Genomic DNA, 20,426 nt, shown 5'->3' on the forward strand with positions numbered 1-20,426 from the left:
ACTCCAAAGTCCAACCCAGTTTCTCAAATTAGGACAACTGACCTATGCTCTAATATCTAGCAAAATTAAAGAATGCTTGGGACTGGGATTGGAGAGATGGTTCAGCAGTTAAGAGGATCTGGGTTCAATTCCCAGCACCCATATGGCAGCTCACAACTGTCTGAAACTCCAGTTCCAGGGGATCTGACCTCACCCAGGTATACATGCAGGTTAAACACCAATGTACATAAAATAAAAATAAATAAATCACTAAAAAAAGAGAGAATGCTTGGGACTATTTCTAGTTTTCATGAAAATATTTTCAAGATCATTCGAGCAGGGAAAAAATATGGTTTGACACAAAAGTACAGAATAATCAAATTAAGCTAAAATGCTCGTTGACATGAAATTATGCCTATAATCTCTGTAGTTCACCAGTTTCCTTGGAATTACACTAAAAGGTCCTCGGGTTCTAAGTTATGAATTTCATTGATCAAGGAAGCAGAGGGAAAGGCTATGTCCAAGAGCAGTTGTTGTTGTTGTTGTTGTTCTTCTTCTTCTTCTTCCTCTTCTTCCTCCTCCTCCTCCTCCTCCTCCTTCTTCTTCTTTTGGTTTTTTGAGACAGGGTTTCTGTGTGTAGCCCTGGCTGTCCTGGAACTCACTCTGTAGACCAGGCTGGCCCTGAACTCGGAAATCTGCCTGCCTCTGCCTCCCAAGTGCTGGGATCAAAGGCGTGCACCACCACTGCCCCGCCCAAGAGCAGTTCTTAAGTGACAGTTTCAAAATTGTTTTATCAAAGTTGTTAGATCAACTAGTGCTTAAAGCCAATGTTGGACGGGCTTTTGATTTGTCTTAGTAAAATTTAACTTTCATTCTTCCTGTAATGAGCTCTTTGCCCCGAAATAACATAATGATGAAGCCAATGTCTGAGGCAGGTAGGTCTACCCAACTGAGTCTAGGTCTCTGTCCGTCTGTCTTGTGCAAATAACCCAACTGGGTCTGGGTCTCTGTCTATCATGCAAAAGTTGCATTTGTTGAGGACTGAATGTTTGGACAGGGGCTCAGCTGTTAAGAACACTGGCGGTTCTTACAGAGTACCCAGGTTTGGTTCTCGGCACCCACATGGCATTTCACAATTGTCTGTATCTCCAGTTCCAGGTGATCCAGAGCCGCCTTCTGGCTTCCGTAGGCATCAGACACGCACATGGGGTAGACACAATACAGGCAAATAAGCTGTACCCTTAAAAAAGAAAAAAAAAAAAGCTAGTTAGGACAAGGGGCGAATACATCAGGATTGAAACGCTGGTCTGGGTTTATAGAACACACTCCTGCTAAACCTGAGGCGCCAAGGCTTCCACACCTGTGCGAGCACAATGTCGTTTAGGAACCCAACTGGAGTACACACTCGAAAGCGAAGGCTGCACGATAGAGGGAGGATGTCGGGCGCGGAGCCCCAGCGCTCGCCGAGAGTACGCAGGCGCGCTCCAAGATTCACGAGCGCGCCAAGGGGCCACGCAGCCGCAGTGGAGGCCTTGTGCTCCGAGAGCGGGGCGTGGACTAGGCGGAGTTAGCCCCCAGGCGCGCTGACGCGGTGGCCGGCGGCGGAAGGGTGTAGACGCGCAAGCGCGGCTGGGGCTCGGACGATTGGGAGGTGGGGCTACGCATGCGTGTTGAGAGGCCCGGCGGTGGCGGCTGGCGGCGGCGGCGGCTGTGAGGGGTTCCCGGAAGATGGTGCTGATTAAGGAATTGTGAGTGGGTCGGTGGGCTCGAGCGAGGCTCCGGGACGCGGGCTGGGGAGGATCTGTAGCTCAGCGTGGAGGGTGCTCCCGGGTCGCCGTAGGCCCCCTTCCCGGAGCCTCAAGGCCCTGTGCGGCGCCGCCGCCCTCGGCAGTCAGCGCCAGGGTCGGCGGCGCGGCAGGGGCTCCCGGGGGAGCCGGGAATGCAGGGGGAAGGCTCGCCCGCAAGTTTGAGCCCGACCCCCCTCAGGTTCATTGAACCCGACTCTAGAACATGCCCCTGCGGTCGATCTCAGACCCCTCACCTCTAAGATGGGGCGATACCGGCCCCACCTGCTTCACTGGATTCGGTGCGGCGTTAAACACATGGTGCTTAACATGGCAAATGAAGACTTTTCCCAGGTGCATCGGACTGGCCCCGTCATTTTGTTGAAAAGCTGTGGCTTTCTCCCCTCTCCTTGGAGCCGTGAACATCACAGGAAACCGTGGTGGCGGGGAATGTTCAGCTGTCATACCTGATTCGGTGTCCCTTGTGCAATTTCAAGTGTGACCCATTTTGTTGTTGCTCTTCTTCCCCAGTCCTCATTTCATTTCAGATTCTTAAAAGGGGGGGGGGAGGCGTTAAGTTAGCTGTCTAGATTTCTTGTCTGTATTAACGTCAACCTTGTAAAAATCACTAACAAGATTGCTCTACTTAACACTGCCCAGATTCTATTTTCTACTCATATGTAATTTTTTTCTTGCCCATTCCAGCATTCCAAGACCCCTTGCTGTTCCTCTGTTGCTCTGTATGTAGGCTTAACTTTGCATAAAGGCTTTCCTTCTCTTTTCTGCTGACTCGTATGCGTTTTCCTCAAATCAGTAGCTCACCTGCCAGGTCTTGGGAAGTGTGTACTGTTTGTCTTTCTTAGAGTTCTCCCTACATTGCATACTATACTCACTCTGATACCTCCAGTTTTTGGAGTAGTCTTTAGTACTTAGCTGATATTCAGCCAGCATTTGGTGTTTTTAAAGATGTGCCTATTTTTATGTGTGTAAGTGTTTGTCTGCATGTGTGCATATGTACTACATTCATATGGTGCTCTTGGAGGTAATGAGAGGGCATTGGATCCCCCGAACTAGAGCAGGTAGTGAGCCACCGTGTTGGGAACTGAACCCAGTTACTCAAAAAGGAGCAAGTCCTCTTAGCCACCAAGCCCTCTCTCCATTCCTTCAGCAAACACTTGTTAAATTAACTGATGACGATTCTTTTTTACTTTTAGGAAAAAAAATATTAAGTTACATTTGTATGGGGGAGGGGTGTACAGGGTGATACCACAGAGTGCTTTTGGAGGGCAGGGGACAGCTTGCTAGTCAGTTCTCTACTCCCGTTAGGGTCCTGCACCTGGAACTCGGGTCATGCTTGGAGGCAAGTGCCTTTGCCTGCTGGGCCATCTCTGGCCTGAAGAGTTACTACTTTTTGTTAGTGACAGGGAGTCTGAAAAAAGGCAAACTTTGGCATTCTGTGCAGAGGATAATCATACTACTGAACTTTGAGCTTATGAAATCTTTCTTCCAGGTAATTTTAACAATGTATCTTGTAAGCATCACCTAATTTGTTATTCTAGTGGCAGATATTAAAATTTTATTTATTATGAGATAGACAGGAACTGACTGGTGCCAAACCACATAGCAAGAGAGATGCTGGACTGACTGAACATGAAGCATTTAGTGGTTTTTAATTTACTAGTTACTTCCTGTCTTCAAAATGTGAATTAACTCTTGAGTAGCCCTCTTTGACAGTGTGTCTGTGTACCTCAGTACAGAGTCCATGGAAGTACTGGGTCCAGTTGGAGCTGGTGTTAGAGGTGGTGGTCATGAGTTGCTTAACATAGGAGCTAGAAAATGAACTGAGTGAGGCCCTCTGCAAGAGCAATACCTCTTAGCCATCTCTCTAGTTCTGTGTTTTTCATACCTTTACTTTATGAATGAAGGTAGCAAGTGTTCATGTGTACCTAACATCTAATTGTTTTCATCAAAGTCTCTTAGTTTTTTTTTTTTTTTTCCTCCTCCTGGACTTAAGATAAAGACAGTTTACAGTACTCACACCCAACACAGTGTGAGTACTCAGTGCTGTAAATAAAGTGACCCCTTGCAGTCAGCTCCAATTCAAACAGTGAATAGGTGGTTCCTATGTAGTAAAGTAAAATACTGTGGCAGATGTTGGGTACCTTAGAACATCTTTTTTTTTTTCTCTTTTCTTTTTTTTTTTGGTAAGAATTAAGGCGTTGAAAAATAGCTTTCAGGGCCAAGTGTCCTGCCTTTAATACTAGCCCTGAAAGAGGCAGGTCTCTGTGAGCCCCAGGTCTTCCAGAGCTACCTGATAAGACCCTGTCTCAAACAAAACAAAAGAGGAAATGACTTTCACGGTAGGCTTGTCCCTTCTGTTACAGAGCCATGGATGATGTCATTAGTGTAAGAGTCTTGGTTTTAAAGCATTTGTTGGTGGTTCTAGTTGGAAAAAAGAGTAGTTTGTGGGTTTGATTTGTCCTCCTAAAATGCTATAGCCACTTTCGTTTATGAGAGATAGTTCTGAGAAATGGGCATCTGCTACTGAGTTAAAATTACCCATCTCTGATTGTTTAGTGAAACTGATTGTCAAACTTTGTGACGACTCCCTTTCCTTCATCCCTTCCTCTATAGTCCTTCATCTTGGTTCAGTCCTTTGGTAAGTCTTGGAGTGTTTCCTCCCTAGAAGACTTTTGTTTTTTTGAGACAGGGTTTCTGTGTGTAGCCCTGGCTGTCCTGTAACTCACTATGTAGACCAGGCTGGCCTTGAACTCAGAAATTACCTCCTGCCTCTGCCTCTCAAGTGCTGGGATCAAAGGTGTGCACCACCAGGGCCAGACGGTGGTGGTGAACGCCTTTAATCCCAGCACTTGGGAGTCAGAGGCAGGCGGATTTCTGAGTTTGAGGCCAGCCTGGTCTACACAGTGAGTTCCAGGACAGCCAGGGCTACACACAGAAACCCTGTCTCAAAAAAACAAAAAACCAAACAAACAAACAAACAAAAAGATGCTCTAGACTCCCGAGTCCTCATCTTGTGCTGTGTTTTAGTAAAATGGATCTCTAAAGATAACCTTTGCTATGTTCAATAGCACATACTTGGACAGGATCAAGCACAGATCTCCTTAAGGTGGCCCTACCTTGGGAAAGAGTATGTTTTTATAAGGTGCAAAGCCACCTCCTGAACAGAAGTCACTGCTTATTCCAAAGATATTTTGTCTCACAAAACTTGAATAATAAGGTGGTGGAGGGACTTCTCTGGAAAGAATGAACTTCAAAGCATGTTTGTATTCCGAGAGAAGTATTGTCTTAGTCAGAATTTGTATTCCTGCATAAAACAAAGAAACAAGTTGTGGACAAAAAGATTTATTCAGTTTACATTTCCACATTGCTGTTCATCACCAAAGGAAGTCAGGACAGGAACTCACATAGGACAGGAACTCACATAGGGCAGGAGCTAATACAGAGAGGTGCTGCTTGCTGGCTTGCTTCCTCTAGCTTGCTCAGCCTGCTTTCTTATAGAACCCAGTACTACCAACCCAGGGATGGCACCACCCACTATGGTCTGAGCCCTCCCCCCTTGATCACTAATTGAGAAAATATCTTACAGCTGAATCTCATGGAGGCATTTCCTCAAGGGAGGCTCCTTTCTCTGTGATAACTCCAGCTGTGTCACATTGACACACAAAACCAGCCAGTACAGGTATCAAAAATAAAATATGCACAAGGTTAGAGAGAGCTCGGTGGCTAAGAAGAGTACTACTGACTGCTCACTTAGAAGACACATATTGGGTGTTTTTGACCTGTCCTGCTGTACCAGAGATCCCATGCCCTCTTCTGGCTTTTGTGGATGACCGCTCATACACATAAAAATAAATCTTTAAAATGCACAGCACATATGGTGAATGAAACTACACTAAAAACCTTTTTTGGGAGGGTGGGAGTGTTGAGACAGGGTTTCTCTGTGTAGCCCTGGCTGTCCTGGAACTCACTCTGTAGACCAAGCAGTCCTTGAACTCAGAAATCTGCCTGCCTCTGCCTCCCAAGTGCTGGGATTAAAGGCGTGTGCCACCACTGCCTAGCTATGCTAAAAATCTTAGGAGAGTGTTCTGACCAGAGAGTCTGCAGGTGATGAACTTGTTCATGCTTGCTTACCCTGCACAAGAATCAAGCATCTGCATCTCGGGTCCTGAGGCAGTGAAGCAGGCAGCCCTCCAAGTTCAACAATGGCAGTCTTAGTCTTATAGTTGAGACCCTGAAGGTCCTAAGACTCTCATAAACACCCCTCCTATGAATGGCATTCTTGTCTACTGTGTCACTAGAGTTAAAGTTCCATTGAGTGTAGAGATCTTATTTTAAAGCCATATCAATATGTAATATGTACATATAATCAATATGTAATGTATATATATATTTGTTTTCTTTTCAGCCGTGTGGTTTTGCCGTGTTCTGTTCAAGAGGTAAGTGTTCTTGCTTCTTCTAATTCTATTGGTGTGATTTACTGATATGTTAATCTATGCTGTTTTGTAATGTGCATTTGCTTTTGTCTTCTCTTTTGGTGAAGTCCTGGGATCTGGACCCAGGGCCTTAAAAACATTAGGCAAGCAGTCTACCAAAAGAGCTGAACTCATTTTCAGCCTTCATTTTCTTTTTTATTCCAGCTTATGTGACAGAATGAATTGTGTGTGACAGATAATTACAAATTTCTGCTATTATTGTCTCATTTGGAAGGGTCTGTAGAAAACAGTTGAACAATTGTAGAAATTCTTTAAACACTGTCCCAGGAAAATGAGATTCCAGCCAATGTAAGAACTTGGTGGTGAGAGCTCGCTGCTGAGAGAAGATCTGATCTCCTTGACTGTCGGACATCTGTCTTTCCACAGAACTTGATTTTCTTTTTTCTTTTTTTTTTTTTAAATATGGAATGCTTCACAAATTTGCGTGTCATTCTTGCGCAGGAGCCATGCTAATCTTCTCTATATCATTCCAATTTTAGTGTATGTGCTACCGGAATCAAGCACCGGAACTTGCTTTTCTGTTAGCATAGTTCACCCCACCTGTGCAGTGTGAGTTAAGCCTTGTGGTAGCTCTACCTGCCAACACTGCCCCTGAGACCCGTTTCACTTTAGCAGGTCATGGAGTTAAACATTCCCAGCACATCCATTTGTGCTAGTGTGATGTGACCTTATGACTTTGCACAGCTGCCCTTGTGGTTACATACAGCATAGTTACTTCCCTGCATGGAAAAGGTATTCCAGATGTGATCTTACCACCAGCTAACAGAGTGACTATGGCCTCGATCATATGCTGGAGAACCCACACCCTGCCCTTACACCTGTCAGCCAACATGAAGGACAAATTAGGCTGAAAAAATCAAGCACCAGGGCCCCTCTGAACTTGAGCATTCAAATTCCTCAGTTGACAATGGATAAATCAGAGTATTGGAAGTTGGACAAAGCAAACTGATAAGCTGAGACAGATAACAGGCAGGAGAAGGCAGAGCTGAGGAAGAGCAGCAGCTCTTCTCAGTTGGACCCCAGTGCAGCTGCCTGCTGTCACCAGGGCACTTTGTTTGCACAATTGATTATTTGAACCCAGAGGTGGAGCTTGATGTTTATTTTTGCTGGGGGTTGGGGGTGGGGAATAGCTGATTGATACAACTTGTTGAAATCTAAAGTCTGGATATTGTTACCCCAGATCGTTTCAGCTTTTGTTATATTCAGATTTAACAAATGTGCCCCTCCCCCCTCCATATAGTTGAATTATTCCTTTTTGTTTTTTTGAGACAGCATTTCCCTGTGTAGCCCTGGCTGTCTTGGAACTCACTCTGGCCTCAAAGAGAGCTGTCTGCTTCTGCCTCCTGAGTGCTGGGATTAAAGGCATGTACCACCACTGCCCAGCGCTGAGTTATTTTTCAAACAGCACCAATCAGAAAACCTAATACCTTCTTCAAGTTACGAGCTCATTAATCTTTTGGGGAGTCGAGTCATTTAATTTCTTCATGTATTTTTGTTAGATAAAATTTGTCCTCTGTTTTAAAGACATTTTATTCATGTTTTGAAATCTGACAGGTTGAAAAGTAGGTTTTGAAGAATTTTAAGAATTGTAGCATTAGACTAACCCAAATAGCATGCCAGAAAACGGAGAGAGTAGCCTCCCCTGCAGTCATAGTCTTAAATAGATACTTTGGAGCACTCAAGAAGTTTGTTTAGTTCTAGCCTTTCAGACCCTTCCAAATTGAGTAATACAGTGTGGAGGAGGGAGGGAGGAAGAGAGAGAGAAAAGAGAGAGAGAGAGAGAGAGAGAGAGAGAGAGAGAGAGAGAGAGAGAGAGAGAGAGGAAACTATTAAGTTAGCTAGCATGATAACATTGTATCCCAAGAGCTTTTTAGATGGAATATTTTATGTGATTATGATGATCCTTTTATTCTCTCAATTATCATTTTAGCTTTGAATTATGAGTTCTTTGAGGTAAAATTTTGTGCCTTTTCTTTGAAAATAAGATTAGAAAGAAGGCCGGGCAGTGGTGGCGAACACCTTTAGTCCCAGCACTTGGGAAGCAGAGGCAGGAGGATTTCTGAGTTCAAGGCCAGCCTGGTCTACAGAGTGAGTTCCAGGACAGCTGGGGCTATACAGAGAAACCCTGTCTCCAAAAACCAACCCCCTAAAAAAAGATTATAAAGAAGAAAAATTTCTTCCAACTGTCTTATTAGTTAGATATGAAGAGATTGGCACCATGGTTGGTTCCTAGAACAAGTAGGGCCGTAAGAGCCTCAGTCTGTTCCTCGTTACAGTGGCACAGGTTGGTACTTCAGACTCATGGAAACTGCCCCACCACTGAGAGCCCTGGCTCACTATGAAATAGGAATGACTGAGCACTAACATTTAGTGCTTAGACTTATATGCTTATATTTCCAGAAAGTTTGTGTTTATTAGAGAATTTTATTGAAAAGTTCTGATCTTGGATACCCAATACTGTCTTTTCAGTTGTGCTAAAAGTTCTTGAGGCTTTTCCTAGCACACTCCATACCTTGTTCTTCATTACTGAGAACGAGAGCTAGCTGGTTGCCCAGCTTTATGGTTACACTCCTAAGAGTAAAAGAAGTAAAAATGTTTCACAGAATATAGATTCATTGTTCATAAGTTGAACTAAGTGCTGATATTTTCCTGATATGTTGTTATACATACAAATAAAGTATTAGTGACTGTTTTGTTTGTGAACACTGGATCATCCAGCATTTGTCACTTGAGTTCTGTTTTCATGTAGAACATGTGCTAAATGGGTTGTGTGGGCTTTCCTGTATCATCTTTATTATGGTTTTAGCGTAGGAAAGTTCTGCAGCTTTTATTGACTCAGTAAAACTCTGCTCTTTGGAATTTCAGTATCAGGTTGGACAGCTTTACTCTGTTGCAGAAGCGAGTAAGAATGAAACTGGTGGTGGAGAAGGAATCGAAGTCCTGAAGAATGAACCTTATGAAAATGATGGCGAGAAGGGACAGTACACACACAAAATCTACCACCTAAAGAGGCAAGTGGTCCCCACTGCAGCCTGCATTGTCTGTCTGTCAGAAGGCTCTGTGAGCTGTAATATTCCGTGACCGTGTGTTACACTCTTATTTTGTTGTGGGCCCTCTTGTTTTTATACTAAATTATGAAAGTGATACATCTGCCTGTGATGAGTTCAAGCACTAGGGAAGGCTATAAGAGTAACCCTTCCTCCTCAGTCTGGAGAGGATGGCTAGCAGGCAGGCGCACTGGCTGCTCTTGCAGAGGACCCAGGTTTGGTTCCTAGCACCCACACGGGGCTCATTTACTCTCAGTGGGATCTAGCACCACAGGTATCAGGTACTTCTCACCTCCATGAGTAAAGGCATGCATGTAGTATGTGCATACATACACACTTAAAATACTTTAAGGGTTATCCTTCCAAATCCTAGTTCACCCATGTTTTTATTTGATATCTGTAGGAGTCTTTATTTTTTTTTTAAATTGTCTCTGTGGGAGCCTCTGGTATTGTGCTTAGGACGAAGGTCCCCTCTAAAATAGGGCTCGTATTGACCTGGAGCTCACCGGTTACACTAGAGTGACTGACACTGGGATTGCGGGTACAGGTCACTGAGCCCAGCACTTAGATGTGGCTTTGGGGATTGAACAAAAGGGTCTTGTGCTTACAAGAACTTTTATCAATTGAGGAAACTCCCTAGCCCTTGTCTCTCTCTCTCTCTCTTTGTGTTGTGTGTGTGTGTTTAAGCCAAGTAAAATTCTCTGATGTGGCACTAGCATAGTTTAACTGTTCTCTACAGGATAGGGGATGAAGATCATTCACACATTTTAGGTATGAATTTAAATATAGTTTGTCCTAGCTTGTCTGGCTTGTCCTAGATGCTGTACTTTTTGGGACAAAGGGCCTGCTGGAAAGCCACGGTCATCCAAATCGTTCTCCAGAGTTCCCTACTATTAATTTTCCTTGTTTTTCTGTTTGAATTTTTGTTAGTCTCATAGGCAGAAAGTCCGTGCTTCTGTTTGTGTTTGATTGTGGTGTGGCTGGATGCAGCTGCTGCTGGCTGCTGTTGGGGAGGTCTGGGACTGATGACCTGTACACATTGCTGTTTATTTTTCCTTCTGTTTCGTTCAAGTTCCTTTGTGTGCTCTTCTTAAGCCTGACAGCCTTATCTCTCATTTCCTTTAGATAGTTTTCTTTTTTCTTTTTGTTTTGTTTTTGTTTTTGTTTCTGGAGACAGGGTTTCTCAGTAGTATAGCCCTGGCTGTCCTGGAACTCACCCTGTAGATCAGGCTGGCCTCTAACTCAGAAATCCACCTGCCTCTGCCTCCCAAGTGCTAGGATTAAGGGTGTGTGTCACCTCTGGTGATATAGGAAATTCTGTATTGGTCTGTGATGTCCTTTATAGATTAGTATTCCAAATGTGAAAACGGTTAGCTTGTTCCATTGCTGTGACAAAGCTCCACGACCAAAACCAACTTGGTAAGGAAAGAGTTTGTTTGGCTTACAAGTCAACAGCCCGTTTTGAGGCAAGCCTGAGCATGAACCGGGAGGTGAGAACTGAGGCAGAGACCATGGAGGAGTACCTCTCAGCAGCCTGCTCCCATGCTTGCCCAGCCTGCTGTCCTGTACAATCTAAGACCACCTGCCCGGTGGGAACACCTACCACAGTGGGCTGGGCTCCTCCCTCAGTCTTTAATCAAGAAGACATCCTTACAAACTTGCCAGCAGGCAATCTGGTATAGACCTTTTCTCAAAGTTCTTTCCAGCTAACTAGCTTATATCAAGTTGACAAAAAAACAGCCTTAAAAACTGTGTAATGTCTCTTTAAAATGTGTTAACATCCTTTATTTGAAACCTAAAGGTTCAGATATTAGAAAAACAGCATTTTTTTTTTTTTTTTTTTTTTTTTTTTTTGGTTTTTCCGAGAAAACAGCATCTTATTATATAGAAAAGGTCTTTTACTGGATCGTTAAGTATTCATACTGTGTTCTGTGTTTTTAAAAACTAATTAGATAAGAAGCACCAAAAGTCATTAAAATGTTAGAAGTGTTGATTACTTCCTGCTGGGATGTAGGTGATTTCATTTTTATGGGAAGGAAGAGTATTAAATGCCATTTTTGAAACATCTGATTTAGGTAACTCTCCAGCCATTAATGATGACTCTTAGTTGAAGAGAGCTATAAATATGGTCACTGCAAGTGACACCATTGATTAACCATTTATTTGGACGTGGGGTTAGGACGTTTAGACTTGTAGTGCAGGGTCTCCACAGCACCTTTTCTGTATACCATCCTGAGACATAGTTTATGCATTTCACACAGGATGACAGAGATACCCCCTTGCTGTGGTCAGTAAATGACAGATACTGGGTCACTCTGATTTTTAGTTTCTCAGAGTATAAAGTCCAAGGCCTAAGGAACCCAGTGAGGTCCCCTAGGAGAAGCAGATGGTGACAAAGGGGATGATGAAGGCTGCTTGTCTCTTGTGCCCGTCCTTACCAGGCCCTTCAACTCCTTTCCGAAGATGGTAGCTATGAACAGAAATATGGGGGAGGGGGTATGAAAGGATAAAAGGAGAGAGGGCAGCAGTGTGTGGAACAGGCTTTCAGATTCATTAGTGTCACACTGAATGATTAGCCATTCTGGAACCTTACAGCTTATAGGACACAGATTGCTTAGTAGCAGCTAAGGCCGTCAGAGTCTGCTTCCTCAAGGGCACTGTCCCTGGAGCATTTTCAACTCTTCACCTAAGGAAGCTGAACTTGCAAGGGTAGCATTTAATTATTTAACTAAGCCAAGTCATGCACCCTGTCCCCACTTAACCTTAGTAGAATTTGTAGGTTTGGCTAAGACCACCAACACTTTATTTTACCAAATTTATGAAATTCTGGCTTTTACTTCACCCAGAGTAACCAAAGTCCAGGCCCCTGGCTTACTGCTTATAGCCATTTGCATATGAAGAGCACCTACTTGTGGTTTTGAGGTTCTTGTTGATGATAATTAAGGATATTGGAATTTCCTTATGAATTTTATGGACTTTGCATATTATTGGAGAAATACTGTTCAAATCTTCTGGGGTTTTTATTTGTTTGTTTTGTTTGGTCAGTCTCTCCATATAGCTCAGCCTCACTTGTGATTTTCTTTCCTTAGCCTCCTTGAGTGTGGGAATTGTAAGCTCTTCTGCCATTTCCCAACTTTCTCTACTGTACAGAACTCTGTGTGTTAGGACCCTATCAGAGATGTTTTGCAGAACCACTCCCATTCTGTAGGCTAAATTTTTATTTTTTAAACAGTGCCCTTTGAAGTCAGAAAAGTTTGTTGTTTTATGAAGTCCAATTCACTGGTTTATGCTTATCCCAAGTCACTGGTGCACTCTACTCTTCACCAGTAGGTCTGTCCATTTGGAATTGATGTTGCCACCATCTGCCCACTCCTGTACTTCTGTTTAACTTTCCATACAGAGCCAGAGGAATCTTAAAACTTGACCCAGGTTGCCTTGTTTTTCTCAAAGCTTTCAGTTGCTTCCACATGGCAAAGAATGAGCTTCACACTCCAGCCTGTAGGCAAGCAAGCAGTCTGCCCAGTCTGCCTGCCCACTGCTCACTGGTCAGCCTTGTCCTGTTCTGCTCTTCCTCAAGTCTCTTAGCTCTGAGGGAACTGTGCTGAGAGAGCTTCAGGCCTCCCTGACCTGCGCTCACTCTCTTCTGCAGCACTATCCACCCTTGCCCTGTGCTAAGCTGCAAGACAGGTCTTGGTTTTTGTCTTCTGTTGTTTTGCTTCCTTTCCTGGAAGAGCAAGCTGTGTTGGGATTGTCCCCGTTCATTTTTTTCCAAGCCCCCAGCAAGGCAATTGCAGTCACTGACCCATGCGAGTCTGTTTTAGTCTTTCTCTTCTCCTGTGACAGATAGTTATCTTCCCCAGGCTGGAGAGGCTGCTGCTCAGTGGTTAAAAGCATATGCTGCTCTTGCATAGGACCTGGGTTCAATTCCTAGCACCCATGTCAAGGAGCTCACAATGCATGTAACTTCAGCTCCCGCTCCAGAATGCTTCAGGAATTTTGAAGGCACCTACATCCACATGTGTGAGGACAAAAATCTTAGTATTTTTGTTTTTCATTTTCCCTGGCTGGAAACATGGGTAATAACCATCATTCTACTATGATTAGATCTTAATACAACTTCCTTTCAATGTAGTAGAATAAAACTCTTCAGTTGACTTTGAGCCCTAGGTTGAATATTCTGAAAGTGCAAGACGGGGCATGCCTTCTGAAAGAAGCTTCATGCTTTGAGTTTCATGCTATGGGAAAGCTGGTCTTAATCAGATCTGGGCAGGGAACCTTGAGGTGAATCCTGCTAAGAACAGCAGAAGAAATCACCATCTTGTGAATGCTTAGCAGAAGAGCGAGCAGGAATGCTTCCTGTGTGCATGTTGAAGGCCTAGCTCCATTTTTTAAGTCTGTTTACTATCATTCATTTTTCTCAGGCTCCCTAAACTTGTAAAGCAATTTTCATTAGTCAAAGTGGCCTCTAAGAGATAGAGAAAAATGATATCCATGCAGCCAGTTGCCTTGTTATGAGTGTGGAAGAATGTCCACTAATGAAGATTTCTTTTCCTAAAAGCTGAATTTGAATTATATTTTGTTTATTATATATATATATTTCTCCAGATTCAGTCATTACTAGACACTTGAAGACAGATTACTTATGAATGTTATGCTAGGTACAAAAAGGACAGTAAGTTTGGAACACCTAGCTCAAAGATGAGACTTTTATTAACTTGAGGTTTTTTTTGTTTTGTTTTGTTTTGTTTTTTTGGTTTTTTTGAGACGGGGTTTCTCTGTGTAGCCCTGGCTGTCCTGGAACTTACTCTGTAGACCAGGCTGGCCTCGAACTCAGAAATCCGCCTCCTCGAACTCAGAAATCCGCCTGCCTCTGCCTCCCAAGTGCTGGGATTAAAGGCCTGCGCCACCACCTCCCGGCTTAACTTGAGTTTTTTAAAAAGGAGCTTAAGTGGTAGAATCAGCCTTGGAAATCTGATAGGCGGCAGTTGAGATTAGGATAGAGAAATACAAAAGTGGGCCTCGGATGATGACCCAGTGGGTCATAGCACTTGCTGAGCAAGAATGAGGATCTAAGTTCAAACCCCTAAAACTCACATAAAGACTGAATGTGGCTGTGCACACCTGCAACCTCAGATGGCAGGATTACAGGGGCTTGCTGGCATCCGGTACAGCTCTGGGTTTGGTGACAGTAAGGAGGTTGAGAGTCATAGGACACTCACTTAGCATCCTCTAGCCTTGCGTGTGCACACTGGGGAGTCAGCAGGCCTGATACTGGTTATAGGTATTTTGTTCACTGTTTGGCTGTATAGGGTAAACTGTCAAAGATGTAATCTACAGCAGGTTTTTTCAGCTCTTTTTTCTAAGTTGACTGGCTGAACTATTGGTGTTTGCCATACTCTGGGATGGAAATATGCACATGGAATAAACAAAACGTAATTCAAATTCAAATATAAACTGGAATCCTATAGCTTGTTCTAATTACACAAAATGTAAGGACTGTTGGTTCTCGAAAGTGCTAGGATTAAAGGTGTGACTCACTCTTACCTGCTTCCCTTCCTCCCTCCCTCCCTTCCTTCCAGATAGGGTCTGGCTATCCTAGAACTCATTCTGTAAACCTCGTTAGCCTTGAACTCACAGATTCTGCCTCCCAGAGTGGGATTAAAGGTGTGTACCACCACGCCTAGCTCTTCTCTTTTTTTTCCCCCCATGAGACAGGGTTCACTTTAACCCCGGGCTCAGGAGATCCTCCTTCCTCAGCCTCCTAAGTGCTGACATGACAGGCATGGGTCCCATCCTTGGTTTCCTATAGAGTCTTCTATGTGGATATGCTTTACCTTTTCTACTCATTGGTAGTTCCTGAGGTCTGCTGTGTCCGCTGCATTATGTGACTGTTGCTTAGGCATTTCCCTGTATTCATAGCTTCCTTCTGTTAGGTGAACCTCGACTACCAGTGAATTAGGTGAACCCTGTGAATACCAGTGCTGTGGCAATGTGCAGTGTGTGGACTTGGTAACTTTAAGGTGAGGACCAGCTTCACCTTAAAGGTCAGACTTACCTGTTGAGCTCACATGGGCAGTGATGCACTCTGCACACACACATGCTGGAGTTTCTCTGAGAGGGTGGTGGTGAAGCTTAGTGATAGAGTGCTTGCTTACCATGTGTAAAGCCATCCTTATTACCACCAAAACATAAAACACACACAAATGAGCAGTAGCCCCTTATGTAGCTAAACTTTCTTAATCATTTTTAAACATTAGTTTGCCACATGATTGTTTTGGGATTGAAATGGACTGTTAGTGTCATCTAGCTTATCAGGTCCAGAATGTGATGACATCTTTGATAGCAACAGAAATGATGGTGTAGTTGAAAAGGTGTCTGATATCTTTTTCCTCACAGCAAAGTTCCTGCATTTGTGAGGATGATTGCTCCCGAGGGCTCCTTGGTGTTTCATGAGAAAGCCTGGAATGCTTACCCCTACTGCAGAACAAGTAAGCTGGTCCCCCAAGTGCTGCACCCTGCTGCCCTTATGATGAGGAGAGGGACACTGAGTACCCAGTCTAATAGGTTTAGACCAAACAAAGCCTTCTCTGGGTTCTCAGACAGTCACTGCTTGGGTGACAGCCAAGGAGCCCCAGATTTTTCCTCCCCAGACCTGTGTGTACCTCTAGGTTCACTCCCAGATGACAGCCATATGGAGGTCTCGTTAACTGCTGGCTTTGGGGTGAACAAGTATATACAGACATCATAGAGGTCATGTGCACTCAGTAGGTGCCATTTGGTGTGCTCCAGTTGCACTAGGAGGGGTGCTACAGATTTGTTTGCCAAACAATCTCATAAATGATGTCAGGCTTTTGTTGTCATTAGCATTATTTTAAACTAAGATAGATTACTCTTCATACTGTCTTTGTACTCTGTAACCTAAATTGAGGATCTCTTGGTGTCACTTGTGTAGAGACTTTTGAAGACATAAGCTACTAAATGTTACACGTTTGGGATAGCTTAGTCCCCCTGACTTAAGATACTGGGACGGGCTGTCTTGACTCCTTCTAATTGAAGTTTTTCCTGTTTCGGTGCCGCCTCTCCTCTCCACCTCAGTTGTAACGGTGAGTAGCACACACTCTTCATTTAACTTTGCTTTTGCACTTTTAAGATTCCTGACTGCTGCTGGCTGTTTGCTTAAGCTCCCATTGCTTTATGGCCTCTCCCATGTCCTCCTGGCCATTCCTGCCTCAGATGTTTCTGGGCTCACAGCTCACAGGTTTGCTTCACACTGTTTTCTGGTTTTATTTTGCTTTGCTACTTACTCTGAATGCCAGAATTGCTCAGGAAACCTCATGGATTTTTTTTCTGCCCCTGTGCTGCATGACAAGTGGGAATGTGTGAAATATATAAAAGCATCATGTGCTGTACCCATCAAGTGTTTAAAAATCAGGACCTGGGGCTGGAACTTGAGCTTGACCATTAAGAGCATGGCCTGCTCTTCCAGAGGACCCAAATTTGGTTTCTAGAACCACATGGTGGCTCACAACCATCTGTAAATTAAGTTCCAGGGAATCTGATGCCCTCTTCTGACTTCCACAGGTATAAACACACATCTGCCCAAATACATGGATATAGGCAAACACACACACACACACACAGAGAGAGAATCTAAAATTGACTTAGGGAGCTGGAGCTAATGGCTCTAGATTTGGAAAGAGATCCACACTGGGGTGGTATGCTAGGGAGATTCCTACAGAACTGTGAAGGGTGGGTCACATTCTTGTGTTTTCTGCAGAATGAATACATGAAAGATGACTTCTTCATCAAAATTGAAACATGGCACAAACCTGACTTGGGAACATTAGAAAATGTAAGTTTCCACCATGCACTCCAAAGGCTGGGGCATGGCTGCTTCGTGGAATGCTTGGTCAGCATGTACAAGGTCCTGACACCATCAGGATGGTCTCAGCTCTGCACTTGAGTGGCGAAGACTGTAGAAATGGGAGTAAATGGAAACAGCCCGGGCCACACAGTGTGTGGGCCTGGAGTGAGACAAGCAATCCAGAAACAAACGGGGTTCATCTGCCTCGATGCTGAGTGGACTCTTCTGAGATTGCTGTTTTTATCAGCACCTCTCTTGTTTGGAGCAAGGAGAAGGCCTTTCTTACCTGGTGGCTTTAGATTGTTTTCTGTGTGCTCCCCAGAGCAGTTGTATTTAGCAGAATTGATCATTCTAATGTTTACTGCCACTTCACTTCAGGGCCAGGGTTCATGTCAGGGGAATGACCAGAGGGCAGGAATGAGAAGGTGCTTGTTTTACAAAGAATGTTGAGGGGCTGGTGAGATGACTCAGTGAGTAAGAACACTGAATGCTCTTCCAAAGGTTCTGAGTTCATATCCCAGCAACTGCATGGTGGCTCACAATCACCCGTAATGAGATCTGATGCCCTCTTCTGGTGTGTCTGAAATCAGCTGAAGTGTACTTATATATAATAATAAAGAAACCTTTGGACCTAAGCGAGCAGAGACCAAACAAGTGGAATTGATTAGAGCTGGTGGGGCTGTTCCGAGTGAGCAGAGGTCCTAAATACAATTCCCAACAACCACACGAAGGCTCACAACCATCTGTACAGTGTATTCATATACATAAAATAAATAAATAAATCCTTTAAAAAAAAAAAAACAAAGAATGCCGGGCAGTGGTGGCGCATGCCTTTAATCCCAGCACTTGGGAGGCAGAGGCAGGCAGGTTTCTGAGTTTGAGGCCAGCCTGGTCTACAGAATGAGTTCCAGGACAACACAAAGAAACCCTGTCTGGAAAAAAAAAAAGAATGTTGACAAGCTCCTGACTCCATTATGATAAGTATCATATTCATACCTAAGCTTCAAGAAAACTGCAGGGCTCTGGAAAGTAACCAAGAAAGACTCCTTAGGAGCTGGGGGAGGCGTGTGGAAAACCCTGGTGTCCTTACTCTGTGGCCTCAAAATGTCTGCAGACCTGCAGCACAGCATCTAGAAGCCATCAGAGTGTATATACTCAGGCTACCCAGCAGGCTGCCTCCAGGGCACACCCACTTTGAGGGTTACTGCTCTCCTAGAACAGGGAATCAGGGAAGCCCTAAATTCTAATTACAGCTGCTCTTCCACTGTGCTGCTTCATCACTGACGCCCATTCATGGAACTGAAACTTTAGGTCATGTACTTGTCAGCTGATCCTGTTTTTCATAGAAATTCTCTAAAATAATGCTCTAAGTGAAAGGATGTGCAATGGTTATGTTTTCTGTGTGGCTTACCCTGCCATTTCCAGCTTTCAGATGGGCTCATCTATTGCTTTAAAACAGTTCACAGGGTTTGAGAAATTACTGATTAAGAACTATCAAGAAGTTAACACTAAAAACTAGGCAAATCCTTCTCTTTTGGAGTGTTGGGGGCCGGGGTTTGAGACAGGGCTTCTCCCTGTAACCCTGGTTGTCCTGGAGCTCACTCTGTAGACCAGGCAGGCCTTGAACTCAAATCTGATTGCTTCTGCTTCCCAAGTGCTGGAATTAGAGACATGAGCCACTATCAACACAGCTAAATCCTTCTCTTTTTAAAGATCCTTAAAAGTAGTTTCTTTGGGGAGGGAGTGCATGTGAGTGCAGGTGCAGATGCGGTCAAAGGCTTTCTAGCATGAATGCTGGGAACTGAACTCCCTGATGCTCTGCAAGAACAGTTGGTGTTCCAACCACTGAGCAATCCCTCTGGCCCCTAATGCAGCTTTTGAAGTCTGGTCGTGTTACCTTTGGCCAGCATAGGATTGAAGGTTTACAAGCTCATATCATTTGCAATAAACAGGGAAGATACATTTCATTCCATGAATGACCTATTTTAGTACTGTGTAAAATAGCCCTGACATAGGTTTCATGTATACATACATCCACCCCTCACTAGGGAAGCTATAGAAAGAGTAAAAGCTGTCCAGATGTCAAGACTGTCAGCTGTGCTTACCAAAATAGTAATTTCATCCACAATTCTAAGGGATGGATATGGACTGTAGTGCTTTCCTGATGAAGAACACACTAAAGTTTTCTGTTTCTTACAGGTTCACGGTTTAGATCCGAACACATGGAAAACTGTTGAAATAGTCCACATAGACATTGCAGATCGAAGTCAAGTTGAACCAGCAGTGAGTACTCCTTTATGGCATCTTGATGTGTCCCTGTCACAGCTCACAGTTCTCTTCTGTCTTCTGTGTGGTCTGCATTTCTATGCTGAAATGATCCTGGAGCTCAGGTCTGCTCTGGGTTACAGAGACCCTGGAGGAAGAGTATGGTTCTCTCCTGTGTTGTAGGTGGGCCCTTTAAGAAAGGGGAGAGTACTTTGCATCTGTTGGAGAGTGTTTGCTCAAGAAGGGTTCTAAGAGTGTTCTGTTTTCTGCTTGGAGTCACACAGATCTTTATACTTCCCATGTATGAATAAGAAAGTAAACCTCTTTCTAGCATAAGTTGCGTGAACTCAGTTAAAGCTAGCCTGTTAGAAATGCTTGCTGTATCGTTTTTTTAACTAGCAAACTCTATTGACTCTTGCTTTTTAAGCTCCTTAAATTTTTTGTGCAAATGTGTAAAGACATTGCCACAGCACACATGGAGGTCGGAGGACAACTTTCAGGAGTTGGTTCTCTCCTTCCACCTTCACATGGTTTGTTACAGAATCAAACTCAGGTCATCAGGTTTGGGAGACAAGAACATTTGTCCTATGAGCCATCTTTCTGGCTCTGTTGTGTTTCTTACTAAATATAAATACCTGTACCTGACTCTTAGTACTCTGAGTTAACTCCGTCCTCCTTCAGGTGTGTGAAACACTCCCTATGCCATTTTAAGATGCCTATTTTTGTTTTGATTTGCAGAGGTTAGTAAACATTTATAGTATGCTGGTACTGTATTGATCTGCAGGTACAGCTGTGGACATTTATAGATAGGTACCAAGGAGCTGGTACCTCCTTGGTTTGCTTTGTTCACCGACTGGGTTTTCAGTGTCCCCTACCATTTCTGTTTATAGGGCATAGTCTCTCAGTTTGAACAGTGTTGTCAGCTAACAGAACAGAAATAACTCAAATACAGTATCTGATTTTAGTATGGATT

The 20,426-nt window shown here is 43.9% G+C and overlaps 1 protein-coding gene, 1 long non-coding RNA gene and 1 other non-coding gene across 7 annotated transcripts in view; 1 reads left to right on the forward strand and 2 right to left on the reverse strand.

Annotated features, from left to right (window-relative positions):
• Positions 1-658: 658 nt before the first annotated feature.
• LOC116068154 lies at positions 659-1,452 on the reverse strand. Its single transcript, XR_004109462.1, has 2 exons — positions 1,340-1,452; positions 659-1,219 (listed from the first exon to the last, which is right to left on the reverse strand). It is a non-coding gene; the product is annotated as an uncharacterized LOC116068154 (long non-coding RNA).
• A 146-nt stretch (positions 1,453-1,598) lies between these two features.
• Pitpnb (phosphatidylinositol transfer protein beta) overlaps positions 1,599-20,426 on the forward strand; it is a 50,930-nt gene continuing 32,102 nt past the window's right edge. For 2 of the 5 annotated variants that reach the window (XM_031337385.1, XM_031337384.1), the window contains exons 1-7: positions 1,599-1,727; positions 6,190-6,220; positions 9,143-9,288; positions 15,721-15,812; positions 16,420-16,427; positions 17,102-17,176; positions 19,388-19,471. In XM_031337385.1, coding sequence (XP_031193245.1) covers positions 1,708-1,727; positions 6,190-6,220; positions 9,143-9,288; positions 15,721-15,812; positions 16,420-16,427; positions 17,102-17,176; positions 19,388-19,471 — 456 coding nt within the window. In that variant the 5' untranslated portion in view covers positions 1,599-1,707. The remainder of the gene's footprint in view (positions 1,728-6,189; positions 6,221-9,142; positions 9,289-15,720; positions 15,813-16,419; positions 16,428-17,101; positions 17,177-19,387; positions 19,472-20,426) is intronic. The other 3 variants (XM_031337388.1, XM_031337387.1, XM_031337386.1) reach the window with 2 other exon arrangements.
• On the reverse strand, positions 6,674-6,781 carry LOC116071609. Its single transcript, XR_004111018.1, has one exon. It is a non-coding gene; the product is annotated as a U6 spliceosomal RNA (small nuclear RNA).

The sequence above is a fragment of the Mastomys coucha genome, unplaced genomic scaffold (assembly GCF_008632895.1).
Source record: "Mastomys coucha isolate ucsf_1 unplaced genomic scaffold, UCSF_Mcou_1 pScaffold22, whole genome shotgun sequence".
Taxonomy (NCBI): domain Eukaryota; kingdom Metazoa; phylum Chordata; class Mammalia; order Rodentia; family Muridae; genus Mastomys; species Mastomys coucha.